Below are 18,227 nucleotides of genomic sequence, written 5' to 3'. Positions count from 1 at the left end.
ATTTCCACTTTGGCCAGGCCTTAGCGCAAGCCCACGAGGAGGCCTCTGATCTGTCTGCCCCCGACCGCACTGGGTAATTGTCTCTTTATGTGTGCTCAAATCGCTATTCAATGAGTGTTCCCCACCTGTATATACATAACCTTAATTTGTAGAATGAACATTGTGGATTAAATGGAGATTTTCCACACAGCGATTGCCCAATCTGCTTTTGGTTTCCCCAGTGTAATAAGTACAGACAAATCACTGCTTCACCTGCCACCTTCAACCACGTATTCCCGAGCACCCAGCGATCTGTCTACTCCTCCCATATTCCCTTTAACATTGCACCATTTAGCATGCATTGTCTTTCCTCATTACTCCAATCAAAATGTCCATGACTGAGCGGCATGGTGGCACAGTGGTTAGCACTGCTGCCTCACAGCGCGAGGGACCTGGGTTCAATTCCGGCCTCGGGTCACTGTCTGTGTGGAGTCTGCACGTTCTCCCCATGTCTGCGTGGGTTTCCTCCGGGTGCTCCGGTTTCCTCCACAGTCTGAAAGACGTGCAGGTTAGGTGGATTGGCCATGCTAAATTGCCCCTTAGTGTCAGGGGATTAGCAGGGTAAATATGTGGGGTTACGGGAATAGGGTCTGGGTAGGATTGTGGTCGGTGCAGACTCGATGGGCCGAATGGCCTCCTTCTGCACTGTCAGGATTCTATGATTCTAAAATGTATCACTGCACACTTTTTTGTATTGAATTTTACTGGATCCATTCATCCCGCCAGCCTGTTTCGATCCATCTGATGTTATTATGATCTTCCTCAGTAATCACTACATTTCTAATTGTTTTGTTTTATCTGCACATTTTGAATATTCTGTCTGCGACGCTCACTTTCCATGAACCAATAAAAATAAAACTGACTGTCAGAATGATGCGCGTTATCACACACGAGGCTTGAGAAGCTCAGGAAATAAAGGCTTTTATTTGCTGTAACAACGAAGCTACTAATTATATACACGATCCCAGACTGAGGGGTCCCAGACAGAGCAGAGACCTTTATACCTCTCCCAGGAGGCAGAGCCCGACTGGGATGTACCACAATAACTATAATACAAGGTGTAACAGCCCAACCCTAACCCCAACAGCAACATATATACATACTTGTAGTACTGGCCAGACCCTGGCTCAGTACTATCTAGTGGGAACCAACGATGGTTCACCACATTCACCCCTCCTTTGAAGACAAAGGCCGGCGGGGTACAAAAAAACAGAATAATTTGTCATCAGGCTATAAGTTCAGACGGTCAGGGGGACCGCACCGTCGTTGTGACCTCCTCAATACCGGCGATGACACCGGAGTAGGCACTCGCGGTGGCGTTCTCCCCAAGGCGATGTCCAACTGTTCCTCCACAGTCTCACGGGCCGGTTGACCCCGAGGTGATGGTAATCCATGGAGTTCCGACACGCCCTGAAGTGGCGACCATCCTCTGGACTCAGGCAAGCTGTACACGGGAGTAAAAGGGTTAAGTAATGGTCCCGATGCTGCCCGCGCCGTGTCCGGAGGGGAAACAAGAGTTATGGGGTTTGTAACAGGGGGTATGGGAGTGACAGGGGTTGCTACGTCCCCTGCTGGCGCCAGGTCTCGGATCGAGACCATGTCCTCTCGACCGTCAGGGTATGCCACATAGGCATACTGAGGGTTGGCGTGGAGGAGATGGACCTGTTCGACCAACGGGTCGGACTTGCGGGCCCTTACATGGCGCCGCAGGAGGACAGGTCCTGAGTACGTCAACCAAGACGGTAATGAGGTCCCAGAGGAAGACTTCCGAGGGAATGAAAACAGCCTCTTATGGGGAGTAGCGTTGGTTGCCGTACACAGGAGTGAGCGTATGGAATGGAGCGCATCAGGGAGCACCTCTTGCCAACGGGAGACTGGAAGGCTTTTTGACTTCAACGCCAGTAAGACAGCCTTCCAGACTGTAGCATTCTCACGTTCCACCTGTCCGTTACCCCTAGGGTTGTAGCTCGTGGTTCTACTAGAGGCAATCCCATATGAGAGCAGGTATTGCCTCAAGTCATCGCTCATGAACGACGAGCCCCTGTCGCTGTGAATGTAGCTGGGGTACCCGAACAGGGTGAAAAGATCACGGAATGCCTTGATAACCGTGGTAGCGGATGTATCAGAGCAGGGAATAACAAAAGGGAATCTCGAGTACTAATCAATGATGTTGAGGAAGTACACATTCCGATCTGTTGAGGGAAGGGGGCCCTTAAAATCGACACTCAGTCTTTCGAAGGGACGAGTGGCCTTGATTAATTGTGCCCGGTCAGGTCGGTAAAAGTGCGGTTTGCATTCCGCGCATACCCGACAGCTTCTTGTTATGGACCTGACATCCTCCACTGAGTAGGGCAGATTGCGGGCTTTTATAAAGTGGTAGAGCCGAGTGACCCCAGGATGGCATAGGTCATTATGGAGAGCCTGCAAACGGTCCTCCTGTATACTGGCGCATGTTCCACGCGAGAGGGCATCCGAGGGCTCATTGAGTTTCCCTGGACGATACATGATGTCATAGTTATAGGTGGAGAGTTCAATTCTCCACCGCAAGATCTTGTCATTCTTGATCTTGCCCCTCAGCGTGTTATTAAACATGAACGCCACGGACCGCTGGTCCGTGATCAGGGTGAACCGTTTTCCCGCCAAGTAATGGTGCCAGTGCCTGACGGCCTCCACAATGGCCTGGGCCTCCTTTTCCACCGCTGAATGCCGAATTTCGGGGCCTTGGAGGGTGCGGGAAAAAAAGGCGACGGGCCTGCCCGCCTGGTTAAGTGTGGCGGCCAGGGCGAAATCAGATGCATCGCTCTCCACCTGAAAGGGGATGGACTCATCAACAGCGTGCATCGTAGCTTTCGCGATGTCGGCTTTTAGTTTATCAAAGGCCAATCGGGCCTCTGGTGTTAGGGGAAAAGAAGTGGACTTGATGAGCGGACGGGCTTTGTCCGCGTAATTGGGAACCCACTGTGCATAATAAGAGAAGAAGCCTAAGCACCTTCTCAGTGCTTTTGCACTAGTGGACAGGGGAAGTTCAAAGAGGGGACGCATACGGTCTGGATCAGGGCCAATTACCCCGTTTTCCACCACGTATCCTCGGATGGCTAAACGGCGCGTACGAAACACACACTTCTCCCCGTTGTAGGTCAGGTTCAGGCGTAGGAAATTCAGGAGATTTGTGTCATGGTCCTGCTGGTCATGGCCGCAGATGGTGACGTTATCCAGGTACGGGAAGGTAGCCCGCAGCCCGTTCTGGTCCACCATTCGGTCCATAGCACGCTGGAAGACCGAGACCCCATTGGTGACACCAAAGGGAACCCTGAGAAAGTGATACAAGCGACCATCCGCCTCAAAAGCCGTGTATTGTCGGTCCTCTGGGCGAATGGGGAGTTGGCAGCCTGGCACAAGATTCTGGAACAGGGAGGGTGTGGTAATCTTCAGCGTTGAGAGGCTACAGGCGGGGCGCGTTGGGCAATTTGGAGGCTGCTGTTCTCCCACTGAAAGCGAAAGGAGTGGCCCACCGTACTGTAGGGTTACACTCCTCAAGTGGACCATGAAGTTTAGTCCGAGAAGTATTGGCGCGCAAAGGTGCGGCAACACCAGGAGCTTGAAACGCTCGTAAACTGTGCCTTGCACCGTTAAAGTTACCACGCAACTCCCTAGCACGGTGACAGACCGGGACCTTGATGCCATAGAAATTGTCTGTTTGACAGGTTGAATCCGGAGTCCACACCGCATCACAGCGTCTGGGTGGATAAAACTCTCAGTGCTCCCGCTGTCAAACAGACAATAAATCAAGTGGTCGTTTACCTGAATGTCCATCATAGACTTGTCAAGTCTATGAGGCTTGGCCTGGTCCAGGATGATCGACGCCACTGTTGGTTCATGAGCGCCACTGCAGGCAGCTGAGATTGACAAGGATGACCCCTGCTGGTCGTTCGCGGTCGGTGCAGACCAACATGGCCGCTCCCATAGGTCGCACGTGGGTGATGGTGCCAAACTCAGCGACCCCTGGTGGTCACACATCTCCGACTCCGTCGACTGTAATGGCGTCGTCCTGGCCTCGCACGTGGATGAAACCGTCGACGACGAAGAACCAGGCTCCGAGGAATCGCAGGCCGCACTGCTATTCCGAGAAGCAGATTTCGATCGGCACACTTTCGAATAGTGCCCCTTCTTACCGCAGGCGGAGCACAACACAGCTTTAGCGGGACACCGTTGCCGAGTATGCTTCGCTCCCCCACAGAAGTAACACCGCGGGCCTCCCGGAGCTGCTGCCGTCGTCTGGCCCGAGTGTGAGCACGCCATCACGCAGCTTTTCGAACCCGAGGGACCAGGAGGGATCAGCGACTGCTCCTGCCACGTTGTCTCCACGTGGTCTTCAGGATACAATACTAGGCTTTTGGAGGCCGTCTCCAACATATCCGCTAGTTCTATAGCCTGGGGGAGGTCAAGATTACCTTTCTCCAGTAGTCTGAGTCGGATGTAAGATGATCCGACTCCCGCCACAAACGCATCTCGAGCGAGGTCGTTCATATTCTGATCTGCCGACACTGCTTTGCAGTTACAGCCCCTGGCTAGCTGTAGGAGCTCGTTCGCGTATTCTTCCGTCGTTTCGCCGGACTGCCGTCGTCGAGTGGCTAAGAGGTAACGAGCATGCATTTCGTTGGGCGGTTTAATATAACGCTTCTTAAGAAGCTCGAGGGCCTTTGTGTAGTCGATGGCCGCACGGATCGCGAGGTAGACGGTGTCGCTTACCCTCTCATGGAGGACCCGGAGTCTGTCATCATCTGTGGTGACCGCTGCGGAGGCTGCCAGGTAGTCTTCGAAACACTTCAACCAGTGGTCGAAGGTGTTAGAGGCGCCCGCCGCACGTGGATCCAGTGTAAGGCGTTCAGGCTTCAGTATCTGCTCCATACTCTCTATATCGTTTTTTCCCGACAAGAGTTTATTTACAGCAAATGAAATTGATGCGCGTTATCACACACGAGGCTTGGGATGCTCAGGAAATAAAGGCTTTTATTTGCTGGAACAACGAAGCTACTAATTATATACACGATCCCAGACTGAGGGGTCCCAGACAGAGCAGAGACCTTTATACCTCTCCCAGGAAGCGGAGCCCGACTGGGATGTACCACAATAACTATAATACAAGGTGTAACAGCCCAACCCTAACCCCAACAGCAACAAGTAGAGCAACCCATCCCTAACCCCAGCAGCAACATATATACATACTTGTAGTACTGGCCAGACCCTGGCTCAGTACTATCTAGTGGGAACCAACGATGGTTCACCACACAGAAGTTTAACATTCAAACACTACCCTGAGCCTCCAGTGGCCTACCATTCAGATAGCTCACCTCGCACTGACCTCTCTGTCCATGGCCTCCTGCAGTGGAAGTTAAAGAGCATCCTGCCTTTCCACTAGCAACTTTACAGCCTTCTGGACCCAACACCGAGTTCAACTATTTCAGACTGTAATCTCTGCTGCTATCTTGTTCTTTGTTTCTCTGGTTTTTGCTTTCAGGCGATGACGGCCGTTCATTCTTCTGCTGTTCCCTCCTCTGGACACATGCATTGTTCTATAAATAGAGGCACGGGCTGGAATTTTACCCCCCACCCCCCCCGCCACGGGACTCGGAGCGGGCGAGGGGCGGACAATGGAAAGGTCTGTTGACCTTTGGTGGAATTTTACGGTTTCAGGATGAGCGAGGCCATAAAATCCTGCTCATGGAATACAAAATCCAGGAGGTTATGCTGAACCCATGTCAAATACTGGCTCAGTTCCAGCCAGGAGTATCATGTCCAGTTGCAGGCATCACACTGTAAAGTAGGACTTGTAAGATCCGGAGAGGGTACAGAAGAGATAGAACCATAGAAACTAGAAGCAGGAGGAGGCCATTCGGCCCTTCGAGCCTGCTCCGCCATTCATTTTGATCGTGGCTGATCATCGAATTCAATATCCTGATCCTCCTCCCCCCATATCCCTTGATCCCTTTCGCCCCAAGAGCTACATCTAATTTCTTCTTGAAATCAGACAATGTTTTGGCCTCAACTACCTTCTGTGGTAATGAATTCCATACATTCACCACCCTCTGGGTGAAGAAGAACTCAGTCCAGAGTTGTTTAAAATCATGATGGTTGAAGTAGAGTATGGTTAAAAAAACGACTGCAGGGCTGATAATGAGACAGCACAAAGCAAAGGAGATTGAGAAAAGAACCAGAGGCAACATGAGGGTTTAACTTTTTCACACATTGAATGGTTAGGATTTGGAATGCAACTGCCTGATTAACTGATGGGAACCAATTTGCTAATCGCCTCTCAAAGGGAACACAGGAACATAGGAATTAGGAGCGAGAGTCGGCAATTCAGCCCTTCCTGCCCACTCCGCCATTCTATATGATCAGAGCTGATCTCCATCTCATCCTAACTCCACTTCCCTGCCTTTTCCCCTTTATCCCGCTTTTGATCAAATATTTATCTATCTCTTTCTTGAATCCATTGATTGATTCTGCATCCACTGCACTCTGGGGCACCGAGTTCCATCGATTCACAACCCTCTGTGAGAAGTAGCTTCTCCTTATCTCTGCCTTGAACCTGCCCCCCTCTTACTCTATAACTATGACCTCTTGTCCTGGACTGTTCTAGAAGGGGGAACATTTGGTTAACACTTACTTTATCAATCCCGTCGAATAGTTTATATGCTTCAATCAAATCCCCCTCCCCATTCTTCTGCACTCCAGCGAGTACAAACCCAAACTACTCAACCGCTCCTCATACGACAGCCCCTTCAAACCTGGAATCAATCTATTGAACCTCTTCTGAACCGTCTCCGGTGCCACCACATCTTTCCTCAAAGGAGGTGACCAAAACTGAACACAATCCTCCAAGTGTGGTCTCACCAATGCCTTATACAGTTGTAACAACACTTCTCTACTTTTATACTCTAGACCCCTTTGCAATAAACTGGATAAAGACTTGGAGAAATAAACTTGCAGGGATATGGGGAAAGGGTTGAGGAGTCGAAGAGTTAGACTGTTCTTTGAAAGACCAAGAAGATTCGAGGGGCTGAATGGTCTCCTCCTGTGCTGTACCATTCCATTATTCTATGATGTTATGACTGATTGCTTGCTTTTATGTTTAGAAAAGTGTTTTGAAAGACAGCATCTGAAATATTACAACATCGGGGAAACATGGATGCGAATTCTTCACGGTGACGTAGAGAACTGTACGTGCACTGAAGGCGGGATTCATTCTGAATCTGTAAGGTCAGAAGGTACCTGGAAAACTGCTTATATAACATGTAACAATGTGCCGTTTGTTATTGGCTATTTCTCACCAGCATTGACTGAGATGTTCAAATAGGTTTAAAGTTTATTTATTAGTCACAAATAGGCTTACATTAACACTGCAATGAAGTCACTGTGAAAATCCCCTAGTCGCCACACTCTGGTACCTGTTTAGGTACAGTAAGAAGTCTCACAACACAAGGTTAAAGTACAACAGGTTTGTTTGGTAGCACGAGCTTTCGGAGCGCTGCTCCTTCATCTGCTGAGACTTCATAGGTGTTGTGAGACTTCTTACTGTGCCTACCCCAGTCCAATGCTGGCATCTCCATTCATATTCGGGTATACTGAGGGGGAATTTAGCATGGTCAATGCACCTAATCAGCACGTCTTTCGGACTGTGGGAGGAAACCGGAGCACCTGGAGGAAACCCACGCAGACATGGGGAGAATGTGCAGTCTCCGCACAGACAGTGACCCAAACCGGGAATCGAACCCGGGTCCCTGGTGCTGTGAGGCAGCAGTGCTAACCACTGTGCCACCATACCATCCAATTGGTTCCCATCAGTTTATCAGCAACCATGCTTCCTTGGTCTTGGGTTGGAGACAGTAAGAAGTCTCACAACGCCAGGTTAAAGTCCAACAGGTTCATTTGGAATCACGAGCTTTCAGAGTGCTGCTCCTTCATCAGGTGAGTGATGCCAGCATCTCCACATCTTGGGTTGGAGAGTAAGCATGGGGGCCAGTGGAGATATGAGGGAAGATAAAAGTGCTGGTGTTTCATCCATCTTTATGGATCAGGGAGTATTTATGGAAAATGCTTCCTTTGCAGGTAGACCGGGAAGTATAACACATAAATTAGGAGCAGGAGTAGGCCACTCGGCCCCTTAAGCCTGATTCACCATTGAATAAGATCATACAAAGATACAATGTATGAATTTTGGCAGAGTAGGTTTGAAGGGCCAAGAGGTCATCTCCTGCTCTAAATCCCTTAGATATTGGTGAGATGAATATCAGTGGAAAGAGACTGAGTAGACAGAGTCCTTGATAGGATAGATTGTACTGGGGCTGTGGTAAGAGATTAAAATGGAGGAGCAGAATTCTTGATGGATATAGTGCAATGGGGCTGTGCAAAGTGTGGGCCAAATGTGTGAAAGGGATTCTCCTGGTTCCATGCATTCACATGACATTTCTTTGTTGCTATTTTAATAGAAGGATTATTAACTGGGAGGTCTTGTGGAGCAGTGAGTAGCATCCCTGCCTCTGAGCCAGAAGCTCTGGGCTCGATTCCCTCCCCAGGACTTGATGGCCAAGGAAAGTTTGTGCATAACGCGATCAAACTGGTTGACTGTAAACCTGCAAATCCTTCCAAACACGCCAATGGCTGGCAGTCAGAGTGGGAGAGACTCCTGGTCAGCCATGTTTGATGTGGATTGGTGCCCCTCAGGTTATAATCCCCTGGGGACAGACTAGTGACCTGTTCGGAGATAACTAGCAATGGACACAGATGAGAGTCTGCCTCACTGTGCCATTAAGTGTGGGAAGAGAATTGGAATTATTAACCTGGACATTATATCAGCTAAAAAATAAATAAACACAGAGGATTTCTTTGGAAACATAGAACCATTGAGTTTCAGACCACAGCAGGAGGCCATTTGGAAACAAAAACCTTGCATTTCAGTAGCGCCTGTCTCAACCTCAGAATGCTTCACAATGCTTTACAGTTGTTGAGATACTTTTCGAAGTGTAGCCACTGTTGTAATGCAGGAAATGCAACAGCTAATTTGCACACAGCAAGATCCCACAAACAATGACCAATTAATCTGCATTTGTGATGACGAGTAAGGGATAAAACTTTGTCAGGACTCCGGGGAGAACTCCTGATTCCGTACATTCTCTTTGCCAGGGCAATCCAAAACTCATTGCGTTTTTTTGACAAACGGCAACGATTTATATTCATTGTGTGGGACATGGGCATCGCTGGCTGGCCAGCATTTATTGCCCAACCCTAGCCGCTCCTTGAACTGTGTGATTTGCCAGGCCATTTCAGAGTGCAGTTAAGAATCAACCACGTTGCTGTGACTCTGGAGTCACATGTAGGCCAGACCAGGTAAGGACGGCAGATTTCCTTCCCTAAAGGGCATTAGTGAACCAGATGGGTTTTTCCCGACACAATTCATAGAATCTCTACAGTGCAGAAGGAGCCATTCAGCCCATCGAGTCTGCACCAACCACAATCCTACCCAGCCCCTAAATGTAACCCTACATATTTACCCTGTTAGTCCCCCTGACACTAAGGGGCAATTTACCATGGCCAATCAATCTAACCCGCACATCTTTGACAATGGCTTTTTGGTCATCAGTAGATTCTTAATTCCAGATTATTTTAATTGAATTTAAATTCTACCATCTGCCGTGGTGGGATTCAAACCCGAGTCCTCAGAACATTAGCTGAGTTTCTGGATTAATACTCTAGTAATAATACCACTAGGCCATCACCCTATAACACATAGTCTCTTGCTGATGCTTAATGCACTGTCGCACAAAGGGGTCACACAGAGACCACAGAAAGTGTTTCTGGAGTGAGAAATAGGGGGAAAGTGTTGGTGTGAAATGTGTATTAAAAAGAAACACAGTCGCTGTTTAGATGATACCCGTTGAAACTCAAAGCTGATTTTGTTGAGTAGAGGAGTGAAGTGTTTCAGAAAGTGCCTCTTTCTTCTCATTCTCAGCCTGTGGGATCAACCCATGCCTTTACGGAGGGTCGTGTCGCCAGGTCAACACCACGGGCGAGAGTGTGTGCGATTGCAGCAGGAAATACACAGGGAAATACTGCGAAATAGGTAAGACCGTGGATGGAATGGTGTTAGGGACCAGATCAGAAAAACCAAGGTATATTATGAAGTTAGCCTAGATCCCAACTGTTTTTGATTTTGGCATTAGGGTGAACATAAAGTGTTTTGCTCCAGGTATGACTCGATTGACTCTCGAAGTAGTTTATATTAAAACAAACTTTATTTAACAATACAGTTAAAATATAACAAAAAGAATTAGCATACGTTTATCAATTAAAAATACTTAAACAAGACAAGGTATAATTCTTAACAGCTAGCCATCGCTATAGTTCCAATGTAAGCAATATCCTCACAGACATAAATCCCTCTTCAAAATCTATTATCACAAAAACATGTAGCTCATGTGGATGCTAGGTTTCCAGCCTTTTAACCCCTCTGGACAGTGATCCAGACAGACATCTGCCTTCTGACTCCCATACTGCAGCCTCCAGAGAAAAATCTAACTTCAAATAGCAGAACTTCAGAGAAAGATATCTATTTTCTGGCAGGTCCCAGTCTCCAATCTTCAGAGAGAGAAAGAGCTACCTCTCTCTACAGTTCCCAAGCAATTGGGTTTCTTTCTGGGAACCTAGCTCCTCTCAGTCACACGACCTTATTTGTCAATCAACCGAACCAAGCACCACACTGAAACCCCAGGGGAAGACACTAAAATACCAACACTGCATTAGTTCAGATTAAAACAAACATTCCAGCAACGAACATCAATGATGTTGCTGCAGTAACTACAGGAGATGCCAGCTATAGACAAAGCGGCACCAATAGATATAAGTGACTGCTAAAAATAAATATTGCACAAGAAACATGACACAAATACATTTCTTAAAGGCACAGTGTTGTCACAATGGGCCCTCACAGCAACTGCAGGGGTTTTAGCCGAGCATAGATTGACTGGAGATCATTTGGCCGTGCCTTACTTTCTTGTATTTGTGTTCCTATTGGTCCTCAATGAAATGATCCATTAGCAATTTTTCCAGGTTATTAATGCAAATGTGTTGTTATGATGTGGTTAGTGAAAAATATTTTTTTGTTTCATGTGAGGTAATGCATTTTGGAAGGTCTAATACAGATAGGAAATATATAGTAAATGGCAGAACCCTTAAGAGTATTGATAAGCAAAGGGATCTGGGTATACAGGTACACAGGTCACTGAAAGTGGCAATGCAGGTGGAGAAGGTAGTCAAGAAGGCATACGGCATGCTTGCCTTCATTGGCTGGGGCATTGAGTTTAAAAATTGGCAAGTCATATTGCAGCTTTATAGAACCTTAGTAAGGCCGCACTTGGAATATAATGTTCAATTCTGGTCGCCACACTGCCAGAAGGATGTGGAGGCTTTGGAGAGGGTACAGAAAAGATTTAGCTGGATGTTGCCTGGTATGGAGGGCATTAGCTATGAGGAGAGGTTGGAGAAACTTGGTTTGTTCTCACTGGAGTGACGGAGGTTGAGGGGAGACCTGATAGAAGTCTACAAGATTATGAGAGGCATGGACAGAGTGGATAGTCAGAAGCTTTTTCCCAGGGTGGAAGAGTCAATTACTAGGGGGCATAGGTTTAACGTGCTAGGGGCAAGGTTTAAAAGAGATGTATGAGGCAGATTTTTTACACAGAGAGTAGTGGGTGCCTGGAACTCGTTGCCAGGGGAGGTAGTGGAAGCGGATACGGTAGTGACTTTTAAGGGGCATCTTGACAAATACATGATTAGGATGGGAATAAAGGGATATGGTCCCTGGAAAGGTAGGGGTTTCGTTAAGTTGGACAGCATGGTCGGTGCAGGCTTGGAGGGCCGAAGGGCCTGTTCCTGTGCTGTAATTTTCTTTGTTCTTTGTTCTTTGTTCTTAGACAAAGTTTCAAATCCCAGTTACTCACTAGGAGAATGAAGCTATAAGGTTTCACAGTTTTAAACAAACAAAATAAGTATTGCTATTCAAAGTCAGAAAAATAGATCAATTAGAATATCTATCTTATATTCTAACGTCCAGAATTAACATAAGGCAAATATGAATTTATAGGCAAATTGTGGTTGAACACATTACATATTGAATGGTGGATGCGACCAAAATAGATGCCATGGATTTCTCAGCAACCTACCCAGCCATCAATAACTATTGTGAGTCACACAATCCCTGGACACTGAGGGAGAATTGAGCATGGCCAATCCACCTATCTTGGATGTCTTTGGACTGTGAGAGGAAACTGGAGCACCCGGAAGAAATCCATACAGACATGGGGAGAACATATAAACTCCACACAGTCACCCAATGCTGGAATTGAACCCGTGTTCCTGACACTGTGAGGCATCAGTGCCACAGTGCCACCTTCTTTAATTTGGGACCACAAATTTGTTTGTTTATATAAGGGATTACGCATTTGAGACTTAAAAATTTGGAATGGGCTTTCATGAACGGAAATATTTTTTAAATATGATGAAGGTTGTAATAGATATTTAGTCCTTTATTGTATTTAATCTCAACATGGCTCCTGAGCTCTTCCCAGGGTGGATACTGGGTGATTTAGCATGCAGGGTGGAAGAGCCAAGGGTAGTGTGTGGGATGGCATGAGTTGGCATAGAGTCTATAAGGGGTTATTGGGGTGGGGTCATGGATTGGCATTAAGTTGGTATGGGAGCATGGACATGCCATGTTGTATGGGTCTTGGAGGTGGCATTGATTGGGTGTGAGGGTTGAGGGCTAGAGGACTTAAAATTTGGCAAAACAATTGGGATAAAGTTCCAGAGAATTGAGGTGGGTCCTTTAAACAGCCCTAACAACTACTGTGGTCTGACCTGCGTCTTGGGCTAGTGGGGTGGACCCTATTCCACTCTCACCCCGACAATGAAAATCGAGTCTGATGGTGAACTTTCTGCCATGGCAGGTCAGGGCAGCATTGCCACCCACCTCTGTCGTGATTACCTGGCCCCAAATATTTTGATATAAAGAGGGATCCACATGCGGGCATTTGGAGAATCCCAGGGAATCAGCAGTAATTTTTCCAGGGCAGGGTGGCACCGTGGTTAGTACTGCTGCCTCACAGCGCCAGGGACCTGGGTTCGATTCCCAGCTTGGGTTCTCTGTCTGTTTGGAGTCTGCACGTTCTCCCCATGTCTGCTTGGGTTTCCTCCGGGTGCTCTGGTTTCCTCCCACAGTCCAAAGATGTGTGGGTTAGGTTGATTGGCCATGCTAAATTGCCCCTTAGTGTCAAGGGGACTAGCTAGGGTAAATGCATGGGTCTGGGTGTTTGGTGCAGGCCCGTTGGGCCGAATGGCCTCCTTCTACACTGCAGGGATTCTATGATTAACACAGGGTATAACGTTTACAAATGTATTTCATTCAGATTCTGTTGCTGACTGTTATGAGAATAACGGGAGCTCTTACAGGGGGACAGTGAAGAGGACAGCCTTGGGGAAGGACTGTCTGCCTTGGACATCTCCATTCATACAGCCAGAGATCAACATTGGCGACTTGGAAGAGCTGCTCCGTTTGGGACTGGGTGACCATTCATACTGCAGGTGAGCGGAACATGCTTTAAAACAGGTTGCTCACCTCAGTTCCTGCCCGTATTATTATTCTGGGCTCCTTTGGTCTCTCACCCAAGTGGTCTTTGTACGTGTGTAAGTCCAGACAGGGCACAATTTTCCACTCCCCCCCCTCCAATAATATAGAACGCTGCTCCTTCGTCAGATGGAGTGGAAATCTGCTATCCATTCCATCTGACGAAGGAGCAGCGCTCCGAAAGCTAATGACATTTGCTACCAAATAAACCTGTTGAACTTTAACCTGATGTTGTTAAAACTCTTACTGTGGGAAGAAACCAGAGCACCCGGAGGATGTTTAAATTCCACGCAGGCTGTCACCCAAGGCCAGAATTCTTTTGGGTTTGTTTGTAATTTCTAATGAGGTTTTACAATCCCTGACAGTAAAGAGATGGATTAAATTGGGCTAAAAATTGAGTGATTCGTGAAAAAATGTTTTCCTGCCTAGTTACAGTGAACAAGTGACACAGACAGAGATAAGACAGGAAGAAAAAGAGATTTCAGTGTGTGTGAGAAAGAGGTCAGGAATTTTAAGCACTTTGATAAGAAAAACTACAAGGCTGTTAATAAAGTGATCAGTTCAGCAGAGGTACTACTGGAAGACTGAGTTTAGGGAAGACATTTTGTATTCTCTGTAGTTGACGAAGCCGTGAGTTTGGAGTGTGCCTTTTGACTGTCTTAGGGAGAGATACAAATGAAGTGAAAAGCACCAAGTGAATGCTTAGGAATTCACTTGAAGAAAATCACTTGCAACTGTGCCAGACCCTAATGAGAAGCCTTTGTGTCAAGCTAGTGATAACTCTTCACTGGTTCATGTGTCTGTAATGATATTGCTGGAGTAAAGGAATAGTCGGAATTTGAATCACCTCCTTGTGTTTGAATTGTATTTGTCTGGTGTAATATAGTTCACTGTTCTTGTGTTTAATTCTTTGTATTAAACGTTCATCAGCAGACTCCTGTGAATTTGTTCAGTAACTGTTAGGTTGTTAGTGTACCTTGAAGAGTTTAAAAAAAATTCATGCTCACAGCCTTAAGTAATGCCATCATTGGGAGGAGAAAAAAAACTGTGGGCAGGTCAGATGATTTCATTTTCAGTTTCAGTTTGGAGCTGCAAGTTTGAGTGTTTAGTTTGAGAAGGGACAACAAGCTAAAAAGAAGTGCTTTTCCTCTCTCCCTGTTGTTTTGGAAATTCTGTTGGTTAGCTGAAAACAAGATCTTGTTTTCCTAAAGGGTGAAAACCTGCTGTTGTTGGGGGCTGGACCAGAGTCCCTCTGGTGTTTTGGGAAGCTGTCTTGTCTTCAAACTGTTCTGAGTCTCAAGAACATTTAACTGCAGAATTCAACTAATGGCCTCGATCCCAGTATCATGTGAGCATTAGTCTGTGCTGTGTTAAACCTGTGAAATGGTCTTTTGTCTATGGGATTGGTTTGACTGGAACAGTGTAGAGATATTTGTAAAGGGTTATACATTATAGTGGTTTATTGTTTTTTTGTTTGTAATTGATAAAAGATCTTGCTAATTTTCTTACTATACATGTTAACTATATTCTTAAATAAACTTTGTTTGATGAAAGCTCCCTAGTGGGTCACTTGAATCATACCTGAAGGGAAACATCTCATGCTTATCCTAGCCAAATTCAAAATGCAAAACTTATGATTCAGGCGGGCTCCATAAATTACTTTGGAGTTTCTAACCTGAACCATAACACTGTCCTCCACTGTTTCTAAAGTAAAGTTAGGATCTATCAAGCCAGGTTTCACTCTGGGATCTTATTAGTCCAGTAGTAACATCAGCTGGGATTGTAACAATATAATGCCCCAGTGAGCAATGTCAGATTGCTGTTTGAGAGAACTTGCTGTGTGCACATGGACTGTTGTGTTTTATCGATTGCAGCAGGGGGGACACTTCATAAAGTCTAAAGCACATGGGGGCAAGCAGTGGCCACAAAAGTTTTCCTTTTCTTGCACAGCATCATGTAGGTTAACCTGAGAAAAAAGATTAGGCCTCAGTTATAATCTTGAGTCCAAAAGGACACTAGGATGTTGCCTGGTCTGGAAGGTTTTAGGTATGAGGAGAGGTTGGATAAACTCGGATTGGTTTCACTGGAAAGGCGGAGGCTGAGGGGCGACCTGATAGAAGTCTACAAAATTATGATAGGATGGATAGTCAGAGGCTTTTTCGCAGGGCGGAAGGGTCGACTACAAAAGGGGACAGGTTCAAGGTGAGAGGGGGAAGGTTTAGGGGAGATGTGTGGGGAAAGTTTTACACAGTAAGAGTTTTAACAACACCAGGTTAAAGTCCAACAGGTTTATTTGGTAGCAAATACCATTCGCTTTCGGAGTGCTGCTCCTTCATCAGATGGAGTGGAAATGTGCTCTCAAACAGGGCACAGAGACACAAAATCAAGTTACAGAATACGGATTAGAATGCGAATCCCTACAACCAACCAGATCTTAAAGGTACAGACAATGTGGGCGGAGGGACCATTAAGCACAGGTTAAAGAGATGTGTATTGTCTCCAGACAGGACAGCCTGCAAGTCCAGGAGGCAAGCTGTGGGGGTTACTGATAATGTGACATAAATCCAACATCCCGGTTTAGGCCGTCCTCATGTGTGTGGAACTTGGCTGTCAGTCTCTGCTCAGCGACTGCGCTGTCGTGTGTCGTGAAGGCCACCTTGGAGAACGCTTACCTGAAGATCAGAGGCTGAATGCCCGTGACTGCTGAAGTGCTCCCCCACACAAAGTTTTACACAGAGAGGGTGGTGGGTGCCTGGAACGCGCTGCCAGTGGAGGTGGTGGAAGCAGGCACGTTAGCAATGCTCAAGGCATATCTTGCTAGACACATGAACGGGAGGCAAATAGAGGGACAGAAACCACGTTTTGGTGCAGGCTTGGTGGGCCGAAGGGCCTGTTCCAGTGCTGTATTGTTCTTTGTTCTTTGAAAGTGCCACCACTTTCTCAGTTTCACATTGTAATGTCAGCCTAGATTATATGCTCAAGTTTTTGGTAGGATTTGAACCCAATGGCTTTAGGGGAAACAAGCTCTGCCCACTGATTAGGTCCTGACAGTCGAGGGGCTAGATTTTCTGGGTGAAGACGGATGAAGTAAAAGCCAACTCACCACACAGCCTTACCATTTGAGGAGAAAGACCCGCCTCCAAGAGCTGCCGGCCAATCAAATGGCCGGACGCTCTCTAGCCCTGGCAGCGCCACCATGAGTGGCGGTCACTGCCGCAAACTGCACACTTGGCATGGGCCTCTCCTGCTGCGGGTTCAATCCCAGCTGAAGTGGGAGGAGGCTCTTAAGGGCCTCTGCCTCCCTTGTCACTGATGGTGGGGGGTAAGCAATGGGAATGGCACCTGTGGTATATTATCCAATGTTCCTGTCCCCCTACCCACCCCGGTTGCTAACCACCATGTCAAATCTGCCCAAGGAGCTTTAATGGATGAAAATATATATATATATTATATACAACTGGTTAAAATTAAGGGTAAGTAGAGGATAATGACTGGGCAGGAGATTGGACTATTAACAAGTTCCATGTGTTGATTTCAGAAACACGGACGATGATGAAGAACCTTGGTGTTACACATTGATTGATGATACCATCGCCTGGGAAAATTGCGAAATTCAACAGTGTCTGAAACAGGGTGAGGAAAGCAAATAGTCCACAGGACTGTGGAACCACAGGAAGTGGGTGAGATCCTTAATGAGTACTTTGTATCGGTATTCACCAAGGAGAAGGACATGACGGATGTTGAGGTCAGGGATATGTCTGTGAATGCTCTTGAGAATGTCAATATATCAAAGCAAGAAGTGTTGAGTTTCCTAAATTATATTAAGGTAGACAAGTCCCCAGGGCCGGATGGGATCTATCCCAGGTTACTGCGGGAGGCAAGGGGAGAAATAGTTGGGGCCTTAACAGATATCTTCACATCCACTTTGACCACAGGTGAGGTTCCAGAGGACTGGAGAATAGCCAATGTTGTTTCCTTGTTTAAGAAAGGAAGCAGGGATAATTCAGGAAATTATAAGCCGGTGAGCTTGGTGTCAGTGATGGGGAAGCTTTTGGAGAAGATACTGAGGGACAGGATATATGCACATTTGGAAGAAAATGGACTAGTTAGTGACAGGCAGCAAGGTTTTGTACAGGGAAGGTCATGTCTCACAGACTTGATTGAGTTTTTTGAAGAGGTGACAAAGAAAATTGATGAAGGAAGGGCTGTGGATGTAGTTTATCTGGACTTTAGTAAGGCGCTTGACAAGGTAGACTGGTACAAAAACTAAAATTGCATTGGATTCCTAGTGGGCTGCCTAGGTAGATATAGAACTGGCTTGGTTATAGAAGACATAGAATAGCGGTGGAAGGGTGTTTTTCAGATGTAGCTAGTGGTGTTCTGCAGGGATCAGTGCTGGCACCTCTATTGTTTGTAGTGCATATAAATGATCTGGAGGAAAATGTTTATCTATTAGTCACAAGTAAGGCTTACATTAACACTGCAATGAAGTTACTGTGAAATTCCCTTA

The 18,227-nt window shown here is 46.7% G+C and overlaps 1 protein-coding gene across 1 annotated transcript in view; it reads left to right on the top strand.

Annotated features, from left to right (window-relative positions):
* Positions 1 to 18,227, top strand: part of LOC144495164 (hepatocyte growth factor activator serine protease-like) — a 76,623-nt gene that overhangs the window by 24,855 nt on the left and 33,541 nt on the right. The window contains exons 6-9 of the mRNA XM_078215156.1: positions 7,176 to 7,307; positions 10,049 to 10,159; positions 13,500 to 13,674; positions 17,256 to 17,350. Coding sequence (XP_078071282.1) covers positions 7,176 to 7,307; positions 10,049 to 10,159; positions 13,500 to 13,674; positions 17,256 to 17,350 — 513 coding nt within the window. The remainder of the gene's footprint in view (positions 1 to 7,175; positions 7,308 to 10,048; positions 10,160 to 13,499; positions 13,675 to 17,255; positions 17,351 to 18,227) is intronic.

This window comes from Mustelus asterias, chromosome 6, assembly GCF_964213995.1.
Source record: "Mustelus asterias chromosome 6, sMusAst1.hap1.1, whole genome shotgun sequence".
Lineage (NCBI taxonomy): Eukaryota > Metazoa > Chordata > Chondrichthyes > Carcharhiniformes > Triakidae > Mustelus > Mustelus asterias.
This window is presented reverse-complemented; position numbering and strand designations above follow the sequence as displayed.